The 15,906-nt window shown below is 51.7% G+C and overlaps 2 protein-coding genes across 2 annotated transcripts; both read right to left on the bottom strand.

The window, feature by feature from the left end:
• Nucleotides 1-2,992: 2,992 nt before the first annotated feature.
• LOC132073955 (lactosylceramide 4-alpha-galactosyltransferase-like) lies at nucleotides 2,993-14,372 on the bottom strand. Its single transcript, XM_059473318.1, has 3 exons — nucleotides 14,202-14,372; nucleotides 6,056-6,166; nucleotides 2,993-4,129 (listed from the first exon to the last, which is right to left on the bottom strand). The coding sequence occupies exon 3, from the start codon at nucleotides 4,124-4,126 to the stop codon at nucleotides 2,993-2,995; it is 1,134 nt and encodes a 377-aa protein (XP_059329301.1). The 5' UTR covers nucleotides 4,127-4,129; nucleotides 6,056-6,166; nucleotides 14,202-14,372.
• On the bottom strand, nucleotides 10,512-12,760 carry LOC132073612 (lactosylceramide 4-alpha-galactosyltransferase-like). The gene has a single exon (XM_059472744.1). It carries the CDS (start codon nucleotides 12,519-12,521, stop codon nucleotides 11,388-11,390), a length of 1,134 nt encoding a protein of 377 aa, XP_059328727.1. The 5' UTR covers nucleotides 12,522-12,760; the 3' UTR covers nucleotides 10,512-11,387.
• Nucleotides 14,373-15,906: the final 1,534 nt, after the last annotated feature.

Here is a 15,906-nt window from a genome sequence, read left to right as displayed (position 1 = left end):
CATCGAGTTTAAAATATCTGGCAACAGGAGGAAAAGTGCCAACAAAACTTCAACCCTGGACATGGGAAGAAGTGACTTCAGGCTGCTCATGGAACCAGTAAGTAAAGTCCCCTGGTGTAGTGGTTTTGGTTCATCAATTTGAGAGTTTTGAAATCTTGAATTTGAGATTTTGAGAAAAAAACTTGAGGTTTTTTTTTTTTCCTCAGAATTTGAGATTTTGAGATTTGAGAAGTGATTTGAGAACCAACACACCTGGGAAAATGCTTTTGAAGGTCCTGGGGTCCATCAGTGCTGTGGTCACGTTTTAAGCACCAGCTCCTGAGGACACAGGAACAGGCAATTCCTAAAAATTGGAAATCAAGCAGATGAGGCAGAAGGCCACCTTGGCTGAACAGGAATCTTCTTTCGGAGATAAGGTAAAAAAGGAAGGGTTATGCCCAGTGGAAGCAAGGTCAGGTGACGTGGAAGGAGTACGGAGATGCTGCTTACCAGTGTAGGGGGAGAACTTGTGTGGCCAAAGCTCCACTGCAGTTGAAGCCACCAGAAATGTGGGGGAAAATAAAAAGAGGGTTTAAAATACATTAATGGCAAAAGGCAGTACTGAAAGGACATCAGCCCGTTACAGGATGAGGATGGTCACCTCACAAACAGGGCCATGGACAAGGTAGAGATGTTTAAGGCTTTCTTTGCCTCTGTTTTCAACACTGATGATGGACTAAGGAGGTCCCAGCACCCGGAGCTGGAGGACTGTGACTATGAGAATGGTAAACTCTGAGTTAACCCTGAAGGTGTGAGGGATCAGCTGCTCCAGCTGGATCCCTGTAGGTCTATGGGGTATGACAGGATTAACGTGAGAATACATAAAGACCTGGCTGATATCATCACGAGGCATCTCTTGATAATTTTTGAACAGTTTTGAGAACTGGAGAGGTCCCAGTTTTCAAAGAGGGCAAGAAGGATGACCCTGGAAGCTACAGGCCTGTCAGTCTCACTCCACTGCCTGGTAAAATTATGGAGATGATGATCATTATTCTGGGAGGTATTGAAAAACACCTGAAGGACAACACAATCATTGGTCACAGCTAGTACATGAGGAAAGTCCTGCTTTTCAAAATTAATTTCCTTTTATGCTAAGGTAACCCACCCAGTTGATCCAAAAACATCAGTAGATGTAATTTTTTTGGATTTCAGTAAAGCTTTGGATATAATCTATCTCAGTGTGCAGCCCACAGCTGGATAAACACATCATGTGATGGCTGAGCAACTTGCTCATGGGTCGAGCACAAAGAATGACATTACCTGGGTGACAGCTGACTGGCAGCCTATCACTTGTGGGGTTCCACAGGGCTTGCAGATAATACAAAACTGGGAGAAGCTGCTGACTCCCTCAAGGGCGAAGAGGCTCTGCAGAGAGCCCTGGTCACCAGTTGTGTGAAGTAAACAAAGGCAAGGGCTGGGTTCTGCATCTGGGCTGGGACAAACCTGAATGTACAGACAGACTGGGAATGAGAGGCTGGAGAGCAGTGTTGTGGAAAGGGACCTAGGGGTTTGTAAAGCTCATCTCTCGGGGCCTTTTGGGTCCCATCTCACTGGGTTTGGACCCTGGCCCCTCGCAGCCTTACAAGGACAAAGGTGAAAGACTTGAGGTGCTCTTCTCCTCGGGACCAAAAATCCCACAGCTTTATTGTGGAATTACTCCAGAAGGTCCAACGGCGGGCAAGAGGACCAGAGGAAAAAGAGACCAATTGTCTGATAACAGGGACTTTAAACCCCGGGGAAGGGGGTGGAGAAGAGGGAACACAGCCAATGGGATACAAATGATGGGAGGGACCAGGGGAGGGGGTAACCTGGGGAGAGACCTCCGCCAGGGCTTGGTGGGATGGAGGGGAAGACTGTGTGATATAAGAGGGGAATCCCATGAGGATAACAACATACTCTTCAGTGCAAAACACCGACCTAGTGCAAAACAACAACTAAATAAACTATTTAGTGCAATGCAACAGGGGTTGATGGCCAGTTGGACATGAGCCAGCAGTGCCCTCGCAGCCAGGAGGGACAGCCCTGTCCTGGGGCACCGGGCCCAGCATTGCTGGCCAGGCCAGGCCAGGCCAGGGAGGGGATTGTCCTGCTCTGCTCTGGGCTGGGGCAGCCTCACCTTGAATATTGTGTGTAGTTTTGGGTGCCACAATATAACAAAGCTCTGAAGCTGCTTGAGAGTGTCTAAAGTAGGTTTTTGAAGATGGTGAAGGGCCTGAAGAGAAAGCCATACAAGGAGCAGTTGAGGGCACTGGTCTGTTCAGCTGGAGAAGAGCAGGCTGAGGTCAGAGCTCACAGCAGTTCTGCAGCTTCCTCAGGAGGGGAAGAGGAGGTGCAGGCCCTGATCTCTGCTCTGTGTGACCAGGGACAGGACCCAGGAAACGGCTGGAGCTGTGTCAGGGAGGGTCAGGGTGGATATCAGGGAAAGGTCCTTGCCCAGAGGGTGCTGGGGCACTGAACAGGCTCCCCAGGAATGGTCATGGCACCAAGGATGACGGTCTCATGCACAGGGCCTGATTGTTGGAGCGGCCAGGGGTTAGACCCAAGATGGCTGTGGGTTCATTCCAACACAGAATATTCTGTGAAAATTTCAAATGAACAGAGAGCAAGGGGTTTCTATAGCTGTTGAAACATCACAAGGGGCTGCTCAGGCTGGGATTCACAGGAGAAGCCATTGGAGAACACCAAGAATGGACCAGCTGAGAGATGCTGCTGAAGGAGTACAACCTTCCCTGCAGCAACAGGTCTCGTATAGGACAGCAAGAGAGGCTGCAGTCAGGTTCTGCTGTAAATTTGAAACACAGGGGATCAGAGGCAGATATCAGCAATGTCAGGTACAGAACCACAGAGCAGTCACACAGCTGCTCTGGGGCATAGAAAGCCACTCTAGGGAAGGTCAAAGGCACTCGGTTTCCCTCAGGCTGGGGAAATGTCCCTTCAGCCAAGGGCCCCCAGGTCACACTGCACGCCTCGACAACTCTTCAGAGTCCTGCTTCATCTTTGCATAGGTGGCAGGGCAGAACTGGGAATAGAGCTGAGCCAGCAGAGCCTGGGAAGGGATCTCTAACTTGGTCCCGTGGCTCAGTTTGTTCCATATGTGCACTGCATAGGTGTTCTTAAGGAGTTTCTGAAGCTCCAAGGCACTGACTGCCTCAAACAACTGCTCCCAGTCCTGCCAGGGAATAGGATAAACAACTTCTTGGGCAAGAGCACTCACACCTTTGCAGCTCATGCTCTTGATAGTCCTGATGGAGCACCACTTCTTGAAGACACGAGTTAGGAGCTCTGGGCCTTGGTGCCCCCAGGCCCAGCCATTGTAATTCTGCACAAAGTCTTGCATGCAAAGCTCCATGAATTTGTGCTTGGCCTCAAAGGACAGAAAGGCTCCATTCAGTACACTGTCACCCTGAATGCCAAGGGCATTGGTAAGGTTATGTAAGTTCTTAAGCACGATGAAGTCTGTATCCAGGTAGATGCCACCAAATTTCCACATGAGCACAATTCTGCAGGCATCAGAGAGGACATGTAAAAAATGAGGTTCCTGTTGCCGCTGAGGCTGCAGAAACCACTGTGCCAGAGGTGTTCCAGAAAAGAGCTCTGTCAAGTCCAGAGGCAGGATTTCCACGTTGGGGAAGCAGCTGAGCAAGGAGAAAGCCCAGTGCCTGGGCAAGGAGCCGTTCTCTTTGGCCAAGCCTTTCATGAGCACCACGACTCTTGATGCAGGGTGTGTCCTGGCTGCTGACTCCACAGAGCAGGAGAACAGGTAACTTGGGGCAGTTTGCTCCGAGGTCTCCACAAAAAACACATTTCCTGTGGAAGGAGAGGGCCCACCAGCCATGTCGAGGGCAGAAGGCACATAGTGAGCACAGCTCCTCTCAGCAGACAAGCCGGAGGTGGGGACGCTGCTCTTTGGGTCCTCCCCGATGCCCCAGTACAGCTTGTGGTAGGCAAGGGATACGAACACAAAGATGAGGGTAAAAAGGGCACAGGGCTTGTGGCTCAGCACCACCCTGGTCAGCTTTAGGAGGCAGCTGGACATCCTGACCTTTCTGTCTCCAGCCAGAGGCTGCTCTCCTGAGGCAGCCGTCATGATCTGAAGGGAAGGAAAAAAGAGAAAAAACCTGACAGATGAGGCAGCAGAGTATGAGCCTTCCTTCACAGGTGTGTCCCACCTTCATAGCAGTGCAACAACAAACTCTAGGAACACCATTAGAGAACCCATCTGTCACCCTCTAGAACTTCAGGTCACTGTCAACACGAGACATGAGACACGTACGCAAAGCCCGGGCAGGAGGAAATAGCAATGTTCCTTGTGACCATTCCTGGAGCCCTGTCAATAGACTCTGTGTGGAACTGCGGACCACTGACAGCTGGTTATCATGAGGAGAGTTGTTTTCTCCTGACACACAATGTGTCCTTCCCCCAAACCAAACAGAAGTCTCAGCCTTCCAGTTGTTGAGCTGGCACTTGCTGCCTTTCCAAACCAACCAGCTGCCCCTGCAGAGAGCCTGGCCCATTGTCCATGCCAGCGTAGCCTGGCAGGACGGATGGAGAGTGAGAAAGGAATGGATGCAGGGCAGCTCAGGAGGCAGATGCAGACAATAAGGTCAAAAAGTGCCTTTGGAAAGGGAGTTCCAAGGCTGCTTCCCAACCCTGCACAGGTCACACTGGCTCTGCTCTGCTCAGTTCTCCCACTGGATCCTGCTGGTGGACAGACATTCTCTCCACTCTCCTGCCCTTACCTTCCTTGCAAAAGGGAGGGTTGGAGTGGAAGAGATTTTTAACAAGGCAGCAACAAACAGATAAGTCAGTCTAGCTCTATCCTCAGCATCAGCATCATCATTGCTGCCCTTGCCTCTCCTGAAATCAAGGTGCAGCAGAAGCAGCACCTCCTGTGCCTACCACAGGGCCCCAAAGGTCAACAGGCAAGAGCACATGAAGAAGCTTTGAGGAAGGCTGTGGCTTTTAGGACCATTGGAAATGGTCTCAAGTGGTGCCAAGGAAGGTTAGAGTGGACATTACTCAGAATTTTACTCCCTGGAAGAGTTTCCAGGCATTGGCACAAGCTGCCCAAGAAAGCAGTGGATCCACTGTCCCTGGAGGCATTTAACAGACACGTAGGTGTGGCACTTAGGAACTGGGTTTAGTGGTGGTCTTGGCAGAGGGGGTTTTGAGGTTGGACGCAGGCAGTCAAAGATCTCTTCCATCCTAAAGGATTCCATCATTTCTCCTGCCTCCCTGAGCTCCATCTCCAAAGCCCTACCCTGCAGGACAGAAAGGTTCAGGAAACGGGAAAAGCTTTAGTCCAACAGCTGTAACCAAAGTGGCAGGGAACACGACAGAGCACCCAGGTGGCACGGTCCCATTTGTCATTGCTCCTTGATCACAGTGCCGGGCTCACATACGGAGCTTCCCCTGTGGCCAGAAGGGACTTGTCAGCCACACTGGGAGGCATCCAAATGTCAGAGCATGGAGCCACCACTCTGCACCAGGCACAGCGGGACAGAGGAGACACAGCCAACACACAAATGATGAGCTCTGGATCCCCAGAAAGTTTTCTCCTCCCGCACAGAAATGCCAGCATGTGCTGCCAGTGCTACAGGCAGCCAAAGCCAGCCCACCCTGCCTTATACATCACCCTCAACATTCCCACCCTCCACACACTACTGCTTGGTTAACCCTGTAAATACGTTTTTCCTTTGCAAGCATAGGAAGAGAGAGCAGCACAGGCCTGGGGAGAAGTTCCTGTGCAGTAGATGGGCAGGAAAGCGCCCCGTTCATCTAACTGCAAGCAAGGTTTGAGCTTGTCGGCGCATTTTGAGGAAAGGGCCAAACTTTACTCCCGTCACATCTCTATAAAGTTAGAAATACATTTCTGCTTTTGGAGCAGACAGGGCAACAATTTCAATGCTGCAATAGCCATTTCAATTCATTTACAAAACAAATACAGGAAGCCTGGCTCTGTCTCTTCCTCTGAATACACATGTTCCATTGGAAAGAAATTGCAAACTCTACTCACCTGTCCCCGCTTTCAAGACACCACAGAATTCACTGCTTAGCTGGAAAGGAGTTTTAAGAGGTTGGTGTCTGTGAGGGCACCAACAATTCTGTGTTCTGGCACTTCCTCCTTCTGAAAAGAAGTGGCAAGAGGAAAAAGTCTGAATACATGGAAAAACAATATACATGAAGGATGTGACGTCACTCCAGTGTGTAGCTCAAAAAAAGGATGTACGTAGCGTGGCAAAGAAGCCATCTAGTTATAAAGTAATCATTAAAAAACAGAGGACATTCAGACCTCATTGTCACTACACTTTAAACTTTAGTCTGTGGCAGGAAAACTTTTGGGTTTTGTTTATTCTCTTCTCCTTTGCTAAAATTTCCCAGTGCTCACGCTGCTGCTGGAGCTGCCACAATAACTGAGCTGAGCCTTCCACAGAGCTGCCTGCTCCCACCCCAAGCCCCAAGTACAGCATGCCCCCTTGCAAACACACTCTTTTCACCAAATACTTTAATCATTCATTAAGGAGTGCACCCTCATATGCCAGGGACGTCAGGGAAGGACTTGGCCAAATTCAGGTGTCCCTCACTCTGTGACAGCTCCCCCTTGACCCTGTGATCAAGGGAGGTTCACCTTCCTTTCCATAAGACTTGCTGGCACATTAATAAAATCCCTCCTTTATCAGTACAGCCACTAAATTCAGGGTCTGCTGCAGTTCCTCCTCAGCTGCCTGAAACAATTATTGCTCTGTAGTGTCCCAGACCTCTCTCCTCTCCCCAAATCCTTCCATGCACGGCAGCACCATGGATGGACTCACGACAACTTGTCCCAGCCTAGGGATTCCACAACCACTCTGGGCTACCTGATCCAGTGTTTCACCAGCCTTCCTTTCATTCTAGCTTGCCACACCTCAAGGTGTGCCCATTGTGTCTAGTGCCATCTCTGCACTGAACAGAGGAGAGTCTCACTTGTGTCCTTCACCCACCCACTCACCTTCAGCCAGGTGTTTCACACCCTGAACACTCAGCCCAGCCTGCTCTAGTCCAAGACAAGTCAGCAGAGCTCTCCCAGCCCCGCCTCATGCACTGTGTGCTCCAGGCCCCTTCTCACCTTGGTGGCCCTTTGCCAGATTTGCTCCAGTACCAGGTGTGTCCCACCAGTGCTGAGTGGTGGGCAAGGATTTGCATTAGGGGGAGATGGATGACCCCACATCATCGACTGCCTACAACCTCAGTGGCATCTACAACTGACCAGGGGTCTGCTGGAATCTCACCCAGCAGACAGGAGACACTCCAGGAGGTTCCTGGAGCACATGGAAGAGAACTTGCTGACACAGGTGGCAGGTGAGCCCACCAGGGAAGGTGTCCCAGGGGATCTGCTGTTCGCAAACAGAGGAGCACTGGGGGGAGGTGAGGTTGCCTGAGGCCGTCTTGGGTAGAGTGACCGTGACACGATTTGATTTCAGTTCTCGGTGAAGGGATGGAAGAAGGAGGAAGGGGGTCAGCAAAACGACTGCCTTGGATTTGTGGAGGACAGGCTTTGGTCTGTTTGGACCATGGGTTGAGAGAATCCCTTGGGAGGCAGTCCTGAGGGGCCAGGGAGCCCAGGAAGGTGGAGGTTCCTTAGGAAGGAGGTCATAGAGGTGGAGAAGGAGCCAATTGTAATGTGCTGGAAGCTGGTTCAGGGAAGACTGGCTTGGATGAACAGCAAGCTTCCACTGGGGCTCAGGGAAGAACAGAGAGTTTAGCAGCTCTGGAAGAAGGGTCAGGCAACTCAGGAAGACTACAAGGATGTCAGGAAGGTAATCAGAGAGAAGAACTAGAAAGGTAAAAGTTCAGCTAGAAGTCAATCTGGCCACCAGCATAAAAGTTAAGAAAGAAATGCTTTTCCAAATGCATTAATACCAAAAAGAGGCCCAGGAGATTCTCCATCCTTTATTGCACACTGGGGTGGGAACATAACATAACCTCCAGGGGTGAGGAAAAGGCTGAGGCACTCAATGCATTCTTCATGTCAGCCTTTAACCAAAAGCCCAGTTAGCCTCTGCATATCAAATCCCCATGAGGGAGAAGACAGAAACAGGGAGCAGAACAACGTCCCCACTCTGCAGAACGAAGTTGTCAGTGAGCTGCTGTGCTGCCCAGACATGCACAAGTCTAGGCAGATGCCATCCTTCTGCTGGGAGCTCGTGAAGCAGCCCACAATGCTCCAGTCTCCATTGTTTATCAGCAGTCCTGGTGAACTGGAGAGCTCCTGGGTGACTGGAGGTTGTCCAATGTGACATCCCTCTTGGAGAAGGCTTGGAAGGACACCTGGGGGAACCAGAGGCCTGTCAGCCTGACCTCGTTGCCTGGGAAGGGTATGGACCAGATTACCTGGAGTGCAATGGCACCCTGTGGGCTGCACCACTGGGGCATCAGGCCCAGCCAGCACAAGGTCAGGCAGGTCCTGCTTGACTGACCCAACCTCCTTCTATGAGCAGCCAATGGATGGGGAAAGGCTGTGGATGCTGTGTACCGGGGCATTCTAAAGCCTTTGACCACTGTTCCCACAGTGCTCTCCTGGAGAGCATTGTCCTCTCAGCCCATGGATTTAACAGGTTCCCTGTTGGCTGGGAATAAAGTGCTTGGATGGCTGGGACCAGAGGGTGGCAGTGGAATTAATGCAGCTGGCAGTGGGTGCTGTGCCCCAGGGCCCACTGTCAGAGCCAGTCCCCTTTCATATCCTTGAGGCTGAACAAGATCTGAAGTGCCAGGTCCTGCCCCTGGGTCACAAGCCCCAGCAGCTCCAGGCTGGGGCAGAGGGGCTGGGGAAGAGCCCAGCAGGAAAGGGCCTGGGCCTGCCGGCCCACAGTGCGTGCCCAGATGTGTGAGAAGGCCAATGGCTGCTGGGCCGGGCCAGCAATGGTGTGGCCAGCTGGAGCAGGGCAGTGACTGTGCCCCTGCCACATGTGGGCACTGGGGAGGCCTCACCCCAAGGGCTGTGTCCAGTGCTGGGCCTGGCACTGCAGGATGGACACAGAGGGACCGGAGCGTGTCCAGAGGGGGGAACGGAGCTGGGCAAGGGGCTGGAGCACAAGTCTGATGAGGAGCGGCTGAGCGAGCTGGGGGTGTTTAACCTGGAGGAAAAGGAGGCTCAGGGGAGCTCTATTGCTCTTCACACCTCCCTGACAGGAGGGTGCAGCCAGCTTGCTTGGAGCCCCATTCAACCTGGTTTTGGACACTTCCAGGGATGCAGGGGCAGCCACACCTTCTCTGGGCACCCTGTGCCCGAGTTTCAGCATTCTCACAGGGAAGAATTTCTCCCTGATATCCAACCTAAACCTGCTCTCTGTCACTTTGAAGCCATTCCCCGTTGTCCTGTCACTGCAGGCCTTTGTAAAGAGTCAGTCTGCATCTTTCCTTTAAGCTCCCTTCAGGCAGTGGAGGGCCTTGATTAGGTCACCCCAAAGCCTTCTCTGCTTCAGGCAGAACATTCCCACTTCCCTCAGCCTTTCCTCCCAGCAGAGCTGCTCTGATCCCTTTGATTCCCTTGGTGTCCCTGCTGTGCACTGGCTCCAGCAGCACCCTGTCCTTCCTGTGCTGGGATCCCAGAGCTGACTGCAGCACTCTGTGCACCACAGTACGTTACCTTGGCCCCAAGGAAAAATTTTAGAGTGCTTAAGCACCATGTGCCACAGGCTCCCCAGGGAAGTGGAGGAGTCAGCATCCCTGGAAGTGCTCCAAAAAATGAGAACACGTGGCACTTTGGGGTACAGGTTTGTGGGTATGGTGATAGTGAATTGAAGGTTGCACTCCCTGATCTTGGAGGTCTTTTCCAACCTTCATGTGCTTCAGAATTTTTATTTTTGTCCCTGGAGACTATTGCAATATGAATCCCAATATTACCAGTTAGATTGTGCCTGGGCCAGTCTGACCCTTGCTGCTGGGCCAAAGGTGGCAACTGTGGTGCTATCTCACCCCAGAGATACCTTGGCTTGCTGGAGATTGCAGCTGGGCACTGAACAAGTCCAGGCTTGTTAGGAACTCCGTTTACCTCAGGATAAAAGCTTCAGGCGATGGTGAAGAGGAAAAGGAGATGGATTCTGCTGGAGGGTTTATATCCAGAGGTATATTCCATGGTTACAGAGGTCTGAATGCAGGCAACTGCTCCAACAGAATCTCGACTGCATGGCTCGATTCACCTTTTAAGCTCAGGGGCAGGGGAAGGGGAGGGGACAGGTGAGCACCAACAAGGTGGAAGGGGCAGGGTCTCAAGGGACGAGGGACACCTAGACAGGCCAATGACCCCCAGGCCTGAGGGGCATCCTTTGAACTTGACCAAACACGATGCCTTGCTGGAATGTTAAGCCTGATTGACAGGACTCTCTCAGCATGGGGGCAAGGGGGAAGGGAGAGAGGTATAGGCACACCTGGGAAGGGACCCGGAAGTTTAAAAGAGGCTATTATAAAACACTGCAACAGGAGACGATGCTTGGAGCCCTGCACTGGGTCCTTCTGTTGATAGGGAAATGTCATCCTCTGGACTTCCACATGGGGCTCAATATTCCAATGAAAGGGATGTAATCCTCCTCACAGCACTGCTGAACAGGAAATGCTGAGCCCCTTTAGAGTGTAACAATGGCTGCTTAGATGTTGGTATCCACAAGAACTACTTCAGCAGAGCAAGGACATTCATAATTTCTGCTCCTCAAAGATCTGCTTTTGTTACTTTTGTTTCCTGAGGGGTTCCAGACAAGTCATGCCACTGCTGTGGATTTAGAAATCTTAAGAAGCATAATTTGAACTTTTCTCACTTCAGAAGTTTAGAACTTCACAGTGAGTCACACACGGATCTAAACAGTTTTGTGCTTCTTAAAGCAAATTTCATAGGCACTTCATCTATTGTCCCACATGTTAAGGATCTTTGCCAACCAGGGAATTCTGATCTGAGCCCCAGCAGTCTGTGACCTCTGTCACTGACTGGCAGTGATTCACAAAGTCAGAAATGCTACAGAGAGCAAGCCAAGGGTCCCTACAGCTGTTGAAACATCACAAGGGGCTGCTCAGGCTGGGATTCACAGGAGGAGCCATTGGAGAACACCAAGAATGGACCAGCTGAGAGATGCTGCTGAAGGAGTACAACCTTCCCTGCAGCAACAGGTCTCGTATAGGACAGCAAGAGAGGCTGCAGTCAGGTTCTGCTGTAAATTTGAAACACAGGGGATCAGAGGCAGATATCAGCAATGTCAGGTACAGAACCACAGAGCAGTCACACAGCTGCTCTGGGGCATAGAAAGCCACTCTGGGGAAGGTCAAAGGCATTTGGTTTCCCTCAGGCTGGGGAAATGTCCCTTCAGCCAAGGGCCCCCAGGTCACACTGCACGCCTCGACAACTCTTCAGAGTCCTGCTTCATCTTTGCGTAGGTGGCAGGGCAGAACTGGGAATAGAGCTGAGCCAGCAGAGCCTGGGAAGGGATCTCTAACTTGGTCCTGTGGCTCAGTTTGTTCCATATGTGCACTGCATAGGTGTTCTTAAGGAGTTTCTGAAGCTCCAAGGCACTGACTGCCCCAAACAACTTCTTCCAGTTCTGCCAGGGAATAGGATAAACAACTTCTTGGGCAAGAGCACTCACACCTTTGCAGCTCATGCTCTTGATAGTCCTGATGGAGCACCACTTCTTGAAGACACGAGTTACGAGCCCTGGGCCCTGGTGCCCCCAGGCCCAGCCATTGTAATTCTGCACAAAGTCCTGCATGCAAATCTCTATGAACTTGTGCTTGGCCTCAAAGGACAGAAAGGCTCCATTCAGTACACTGTCACCCTGAATGCCAAGGGCATTGGTAAGGTTATGTAAGTTCTTAAGCACGATGAAGTCTGTATCCAGGTAGATGCCACCAAATTTCCACATGAGCACAATTCTGCAGGCATCAGAGAGTACAGCTAAAAAATGAGGCTCCTGTTGCCGCTGAGGCGGCAGGAACCACTGTGCCAGAGGTGTTCCAGAAAAGAGCTCTGTCAAGTCCAGAGGCAGGATTTCCACGTTGGGGAAGCAGCTGAGCAAGGAGAAAGCCCAGTGCCTGGGCAAGGAGCCGTTCTCTTTGGCCAAGCCTTTCATGAGCACCACGACTCTTGATGCAGGGTGTGTCCTGGCTGCTGACTCCACAGAGCAGGAGAACAGGTAACTTGGGGCAGTTTGCTCCGAGGTCTCCACAAAAAACACATTTCCTGTGGAAGGAGAGGGCCCACCAGCCATGTCGAGGGCAGAAGGCACATAGTGAGCACAGCTCCTCTCAGCAGACAAGCCGGAGGTGGGGACGCTGCTCTTTGGGTCCTCCCCGATGCCCCAGTACAGCTTGTGGTAGGCAAGGGATACGAACACAACGATGATTATAAACAGGGCACAGGGCTTGTGGCTCAGCACCACCCTGGTCAGCTTTAGGAGGCAGCTGGGCATCCTGACCTTTCTGTCTCCAGCCAGAGGCTGCTCTCCCGAGACAGCCGTCATGATCTGAAGGGAAGGAAAAAAGAGAAAAAACCTGACAGATGAGGCAGCAGAGTATGAGCCTTCCTTCACAGGTGTGTCCCACCTTCATAGCAGTGCAACAACAAACTCTAGGAACACCATTAGAGAACTCATCTGTCACCCTCTAGAACTTCAGGTCACTGTCAACACGAGACATGAGACACGTACGCAAAGCCCGGGCAGGAGGAAATAGCAATGTTCCTTGTGACCATTCCTGGAGCCCTGTCAATAGACTCTGTGTGGAACTGCGGACCACTGACAGCTGGTCATCACAAGGGAGTTGTTTTCTCCTGACACACAATGTGTCCTTCCCCCAAACCAAACAGAAGTCTCAGCCTTCCAGTTGTTGAGCTGGCACTTGCTGCCTTTCCAAACCAACCAGCTGCCCCTGCAGAGAGCCTGGCCCATTGTCCATGCCAGCGTAGCCTGGCAGGATGGATGGAGAGTGGGAAAGGAATGGATGCAGGGCAGCTCAGGAGGCAGATGCAGACAATAAGGTCAAGAAGTGCCTTTGGAAAGGGAGTTCCAAGGCTGCTTCCCAACCCTGCACAGGTCACACTGGCTCTGCCCTGCTCCCACTGGATCCTGCTGGTGGACAGACATTCCCTCCGCTCTCCTGCCCTTACCTTCCTTGCTTCTTCTGGCAAAAGGAAGGGTTGTAGTGGAAGAGATTTTTAACAAGGCAGCAACAAACAGATAAGTCAGTCTAGCTCCATCCTCAGCATCAGCATCATCATTGCTGCCCTTGCCTCTCCTGAAATCAAGGTGCAGCAGAAGCAGCACCTCCTGTGCCTACCACAGGGCCCCAAAGGTCAACAGGCAAGAGCACATGAAGAAGCTTTGAGGAAGGCTGTGGCTTTTAGGACCATTGGAAATGGTCTCAAGTGGTGCCAAGGAAGGTTAGAGTGGACATTACTCAGAATTTTACTCCCTGGAAGAGTTTCCAGGCATTGGCACAAGCTGCCCAAGAAAGCAGTGGATCCACTGTCCCTGGAGGCATTTAACAGACACGTAGGTGTGGCACTTAGGAACTGGGTTTAGTGGTGGTCTTGGCAGAGGGGGTTTTGAGGTTGGATGCAGGCAGTCAAAGATCTCTTCCATCCTAAAGGATTCCATCATTTCTCCTGCCTCCCTGAGCTCCATCTCCAAAGCCCTACCCTGCAGGACAGAAAGGTTCAGGAAACGGGAAAAGCTTTAGTCCAACAGCTGTAACCAAAGTGGCAGGGAACACGACAGAGCACCCAGGTGGCACGGTCCCATTTGTCATTGCTCCTTGATCACAGTGCCGGGCTCACATACGGAGCTTCCCCTGTGGCCAGAAGGGACTTGTCAGCCACACTGGGAGGCATCCAAATGTCAGAGCATGGAGCCACCACTCTGCACCAGGCACAGGGGGACAGAGGAGACACAGCCAACACACAAATGATGAGCTCTGGATCCCCAGAAATTTTTCTCCTCCCGCACAGAAATGCCAGCATGTGCTGCCAGTGCTACAGGCAGCCAAAGCCAGCCCACCCTGCCTTATACAGACCCCCCTACATTCCCCACGCTCCACACGACCGCTGGCATAACACTGTAAATAATTTTTTCGGTCGTTGAAAGCAAAGAGGCACAGACTAGGTTAGAACAGAGCCCGTGCTGTAGAGAAAGGACAAAACTCACCTGTCCCTGATTTCAGGGATGCCACAGAGTTCCCTCTTCAGCAGGAAAAGATATTTATGAAATTAAAATCTGAGAGATGAATACTACTCTGTGGTCTGCCACCTCCTTCTTCTGAATAGGAACGATGACATATGGAGTCCAACCATAAGGGGAAAAAAACCGGGGAGTGTGCAATAACATTTATGAGAACAGGGACAGAAGCAAATGTCACACAGATGCCCCGTGAACAAACAAGTTAGTTAAAAAGTAATTAAAGAAAAAGGAGGGAATTTAAAACCCACAGTTGCGACACTTTGAGCTTTAGACTGCTAAGAATATGGCTTGATTTCTTTTGTCATCCTTTGCTAAAATTTCCCAGTGCTCATGCTGCTTCTGGGGCTGCCACAATTACTGAGCTAAGCCTTCCAAAGAGCTGCCTGCTCCCACCCCAAGCCCCAAGTACAGCATGCCCCCTTGCAAACACACTCTTTTCACCAAATACTTTAATCATTCATTAAGGAGTGCTCGCTCATATGCCAGGGACGTCAGGGAAGGACTTGGCCAAATTCAGGTGTCCCTCACTCTGTGACAGCTCCCCCTTGACCCTGTGATCAAGGGAGGTTCACCTTCCTTTCCATAAGACTTGCTGGCACATTAATAAAATCCCTCCTTTATCAGTACAGCCACTAAATTCAGGGTCTGCTGCAGTTCCTCCTCAGCTGCCTGAAACAATTATTGCTCTGTAGTGTCCCAGACCTCTCTCCTCTCCCCAAATCCTTCCATGCACGGCAGCACCATGGATGGACTCACGACAACTTGTCCCAGCCTAGGGATTCCACAACCACTCTGGGCTACCTGATCCAGTGTTTCACCAGCCTTCCTTTCATTCTAGCTTGCCACACCTCAAGGTGTGCCCATTGTGTCTAGTGCCATCTCTGCACTGAACAGAGGAGAGTCTCACTTGTGTCCTTCACCCACCCACTCACCTTCAGCCAGGTGTTTCACACCCTGAACACTCAGCCCAGCCTGCTCTAGTCCAAGACAAGTCAGCAGAGCTCTCCCAGCCCCGCCTCATGCACTGTGTGCTCCAGGCCCCTTCTCACCTTGGTGGCCCTTTGCCAGATTTGCTCCAGTACGGATGGGCCTCCCTCATCCTGGGATTCCTGAACCAGCCCTCCAGGTGTGTCCCACCAGTGCTGAGTGGTGGGCAAGGATGTGCATTAGGGGGAGATGGATGACCCCACATCATCGACTGCCTACAACTTCAGTGGCATCTTCAGCTTACCAGGGGGCTGCTGGAATCCCACCCAGCAGACAGGAGACACTCCAGGAGATTCCTGGAGCACATGGAAGAGAACTTGCTGACACAGGTGGCAGGTGAGCCCACCAGGGACGGCATCCCAGGGGATCTGCTGTTCACAAACAGAGGAGCACTGGGGGGAGGTGAGGTTGCCTGAGGCCGTCTTGGGTACAGTGACTATGACACGATTTGATTTCAATTCTCGGAGAAGGGATGGAAGAAGGAGGAAGGGGGTCAGCAAAACGACTGCCTTGGATTTGTGGAGGACAGGCTTTGGTCTGTTTGGACCATGGGTTGAGAGAATCCCTTGGGAGGCAGTCCTGAGGGGCCAGGGAGCCCAGGAAGGTGGAGGTTCCTTAGGAAGGAGGTCATAGAGGTGGAGAAGGAGCCAATTGCAATGTGCTGAAAACTGGTTCAGGGAAGACT

The sequence above is a fragment of the Ammospiza nelsoni genome, chromosome 5 (assembly GCF_027579445.1).
Source record: "Ammospiza nelsoni isolate bAmmNel1 chromosome 5, bAmmNel1.pri, whole genome shotgun sequence".
Lineage (NCBI taxonomy): Eukaryota > Metazoa > Chordata > Aves > Passeriformes > Passerellidae > Ammospiza > Ammospiza nelsoni.
The sequence above is the reverse complement of the archived record's forward strand: the minus strand, read 5'-3'. Positions and strand labels throughout refer to the sequence as shown.

Coding starts and splice junctions, on each gene's coding strand:
- LOC132073955 (XM_059473318.1), bottom strand. CDS start 4,126: ATGACGGCTGCCTCAGGAGAGCAGCCTCTGGCTGGAGACAGAAAGGTC.
- LOC132073612 (XM_059472744.1), bottom strand. CDS start 12,521: ATGACGGCTGTCTCGGGAGAGCAGCCTCTGGCTGGAGACAGAAAGGTC.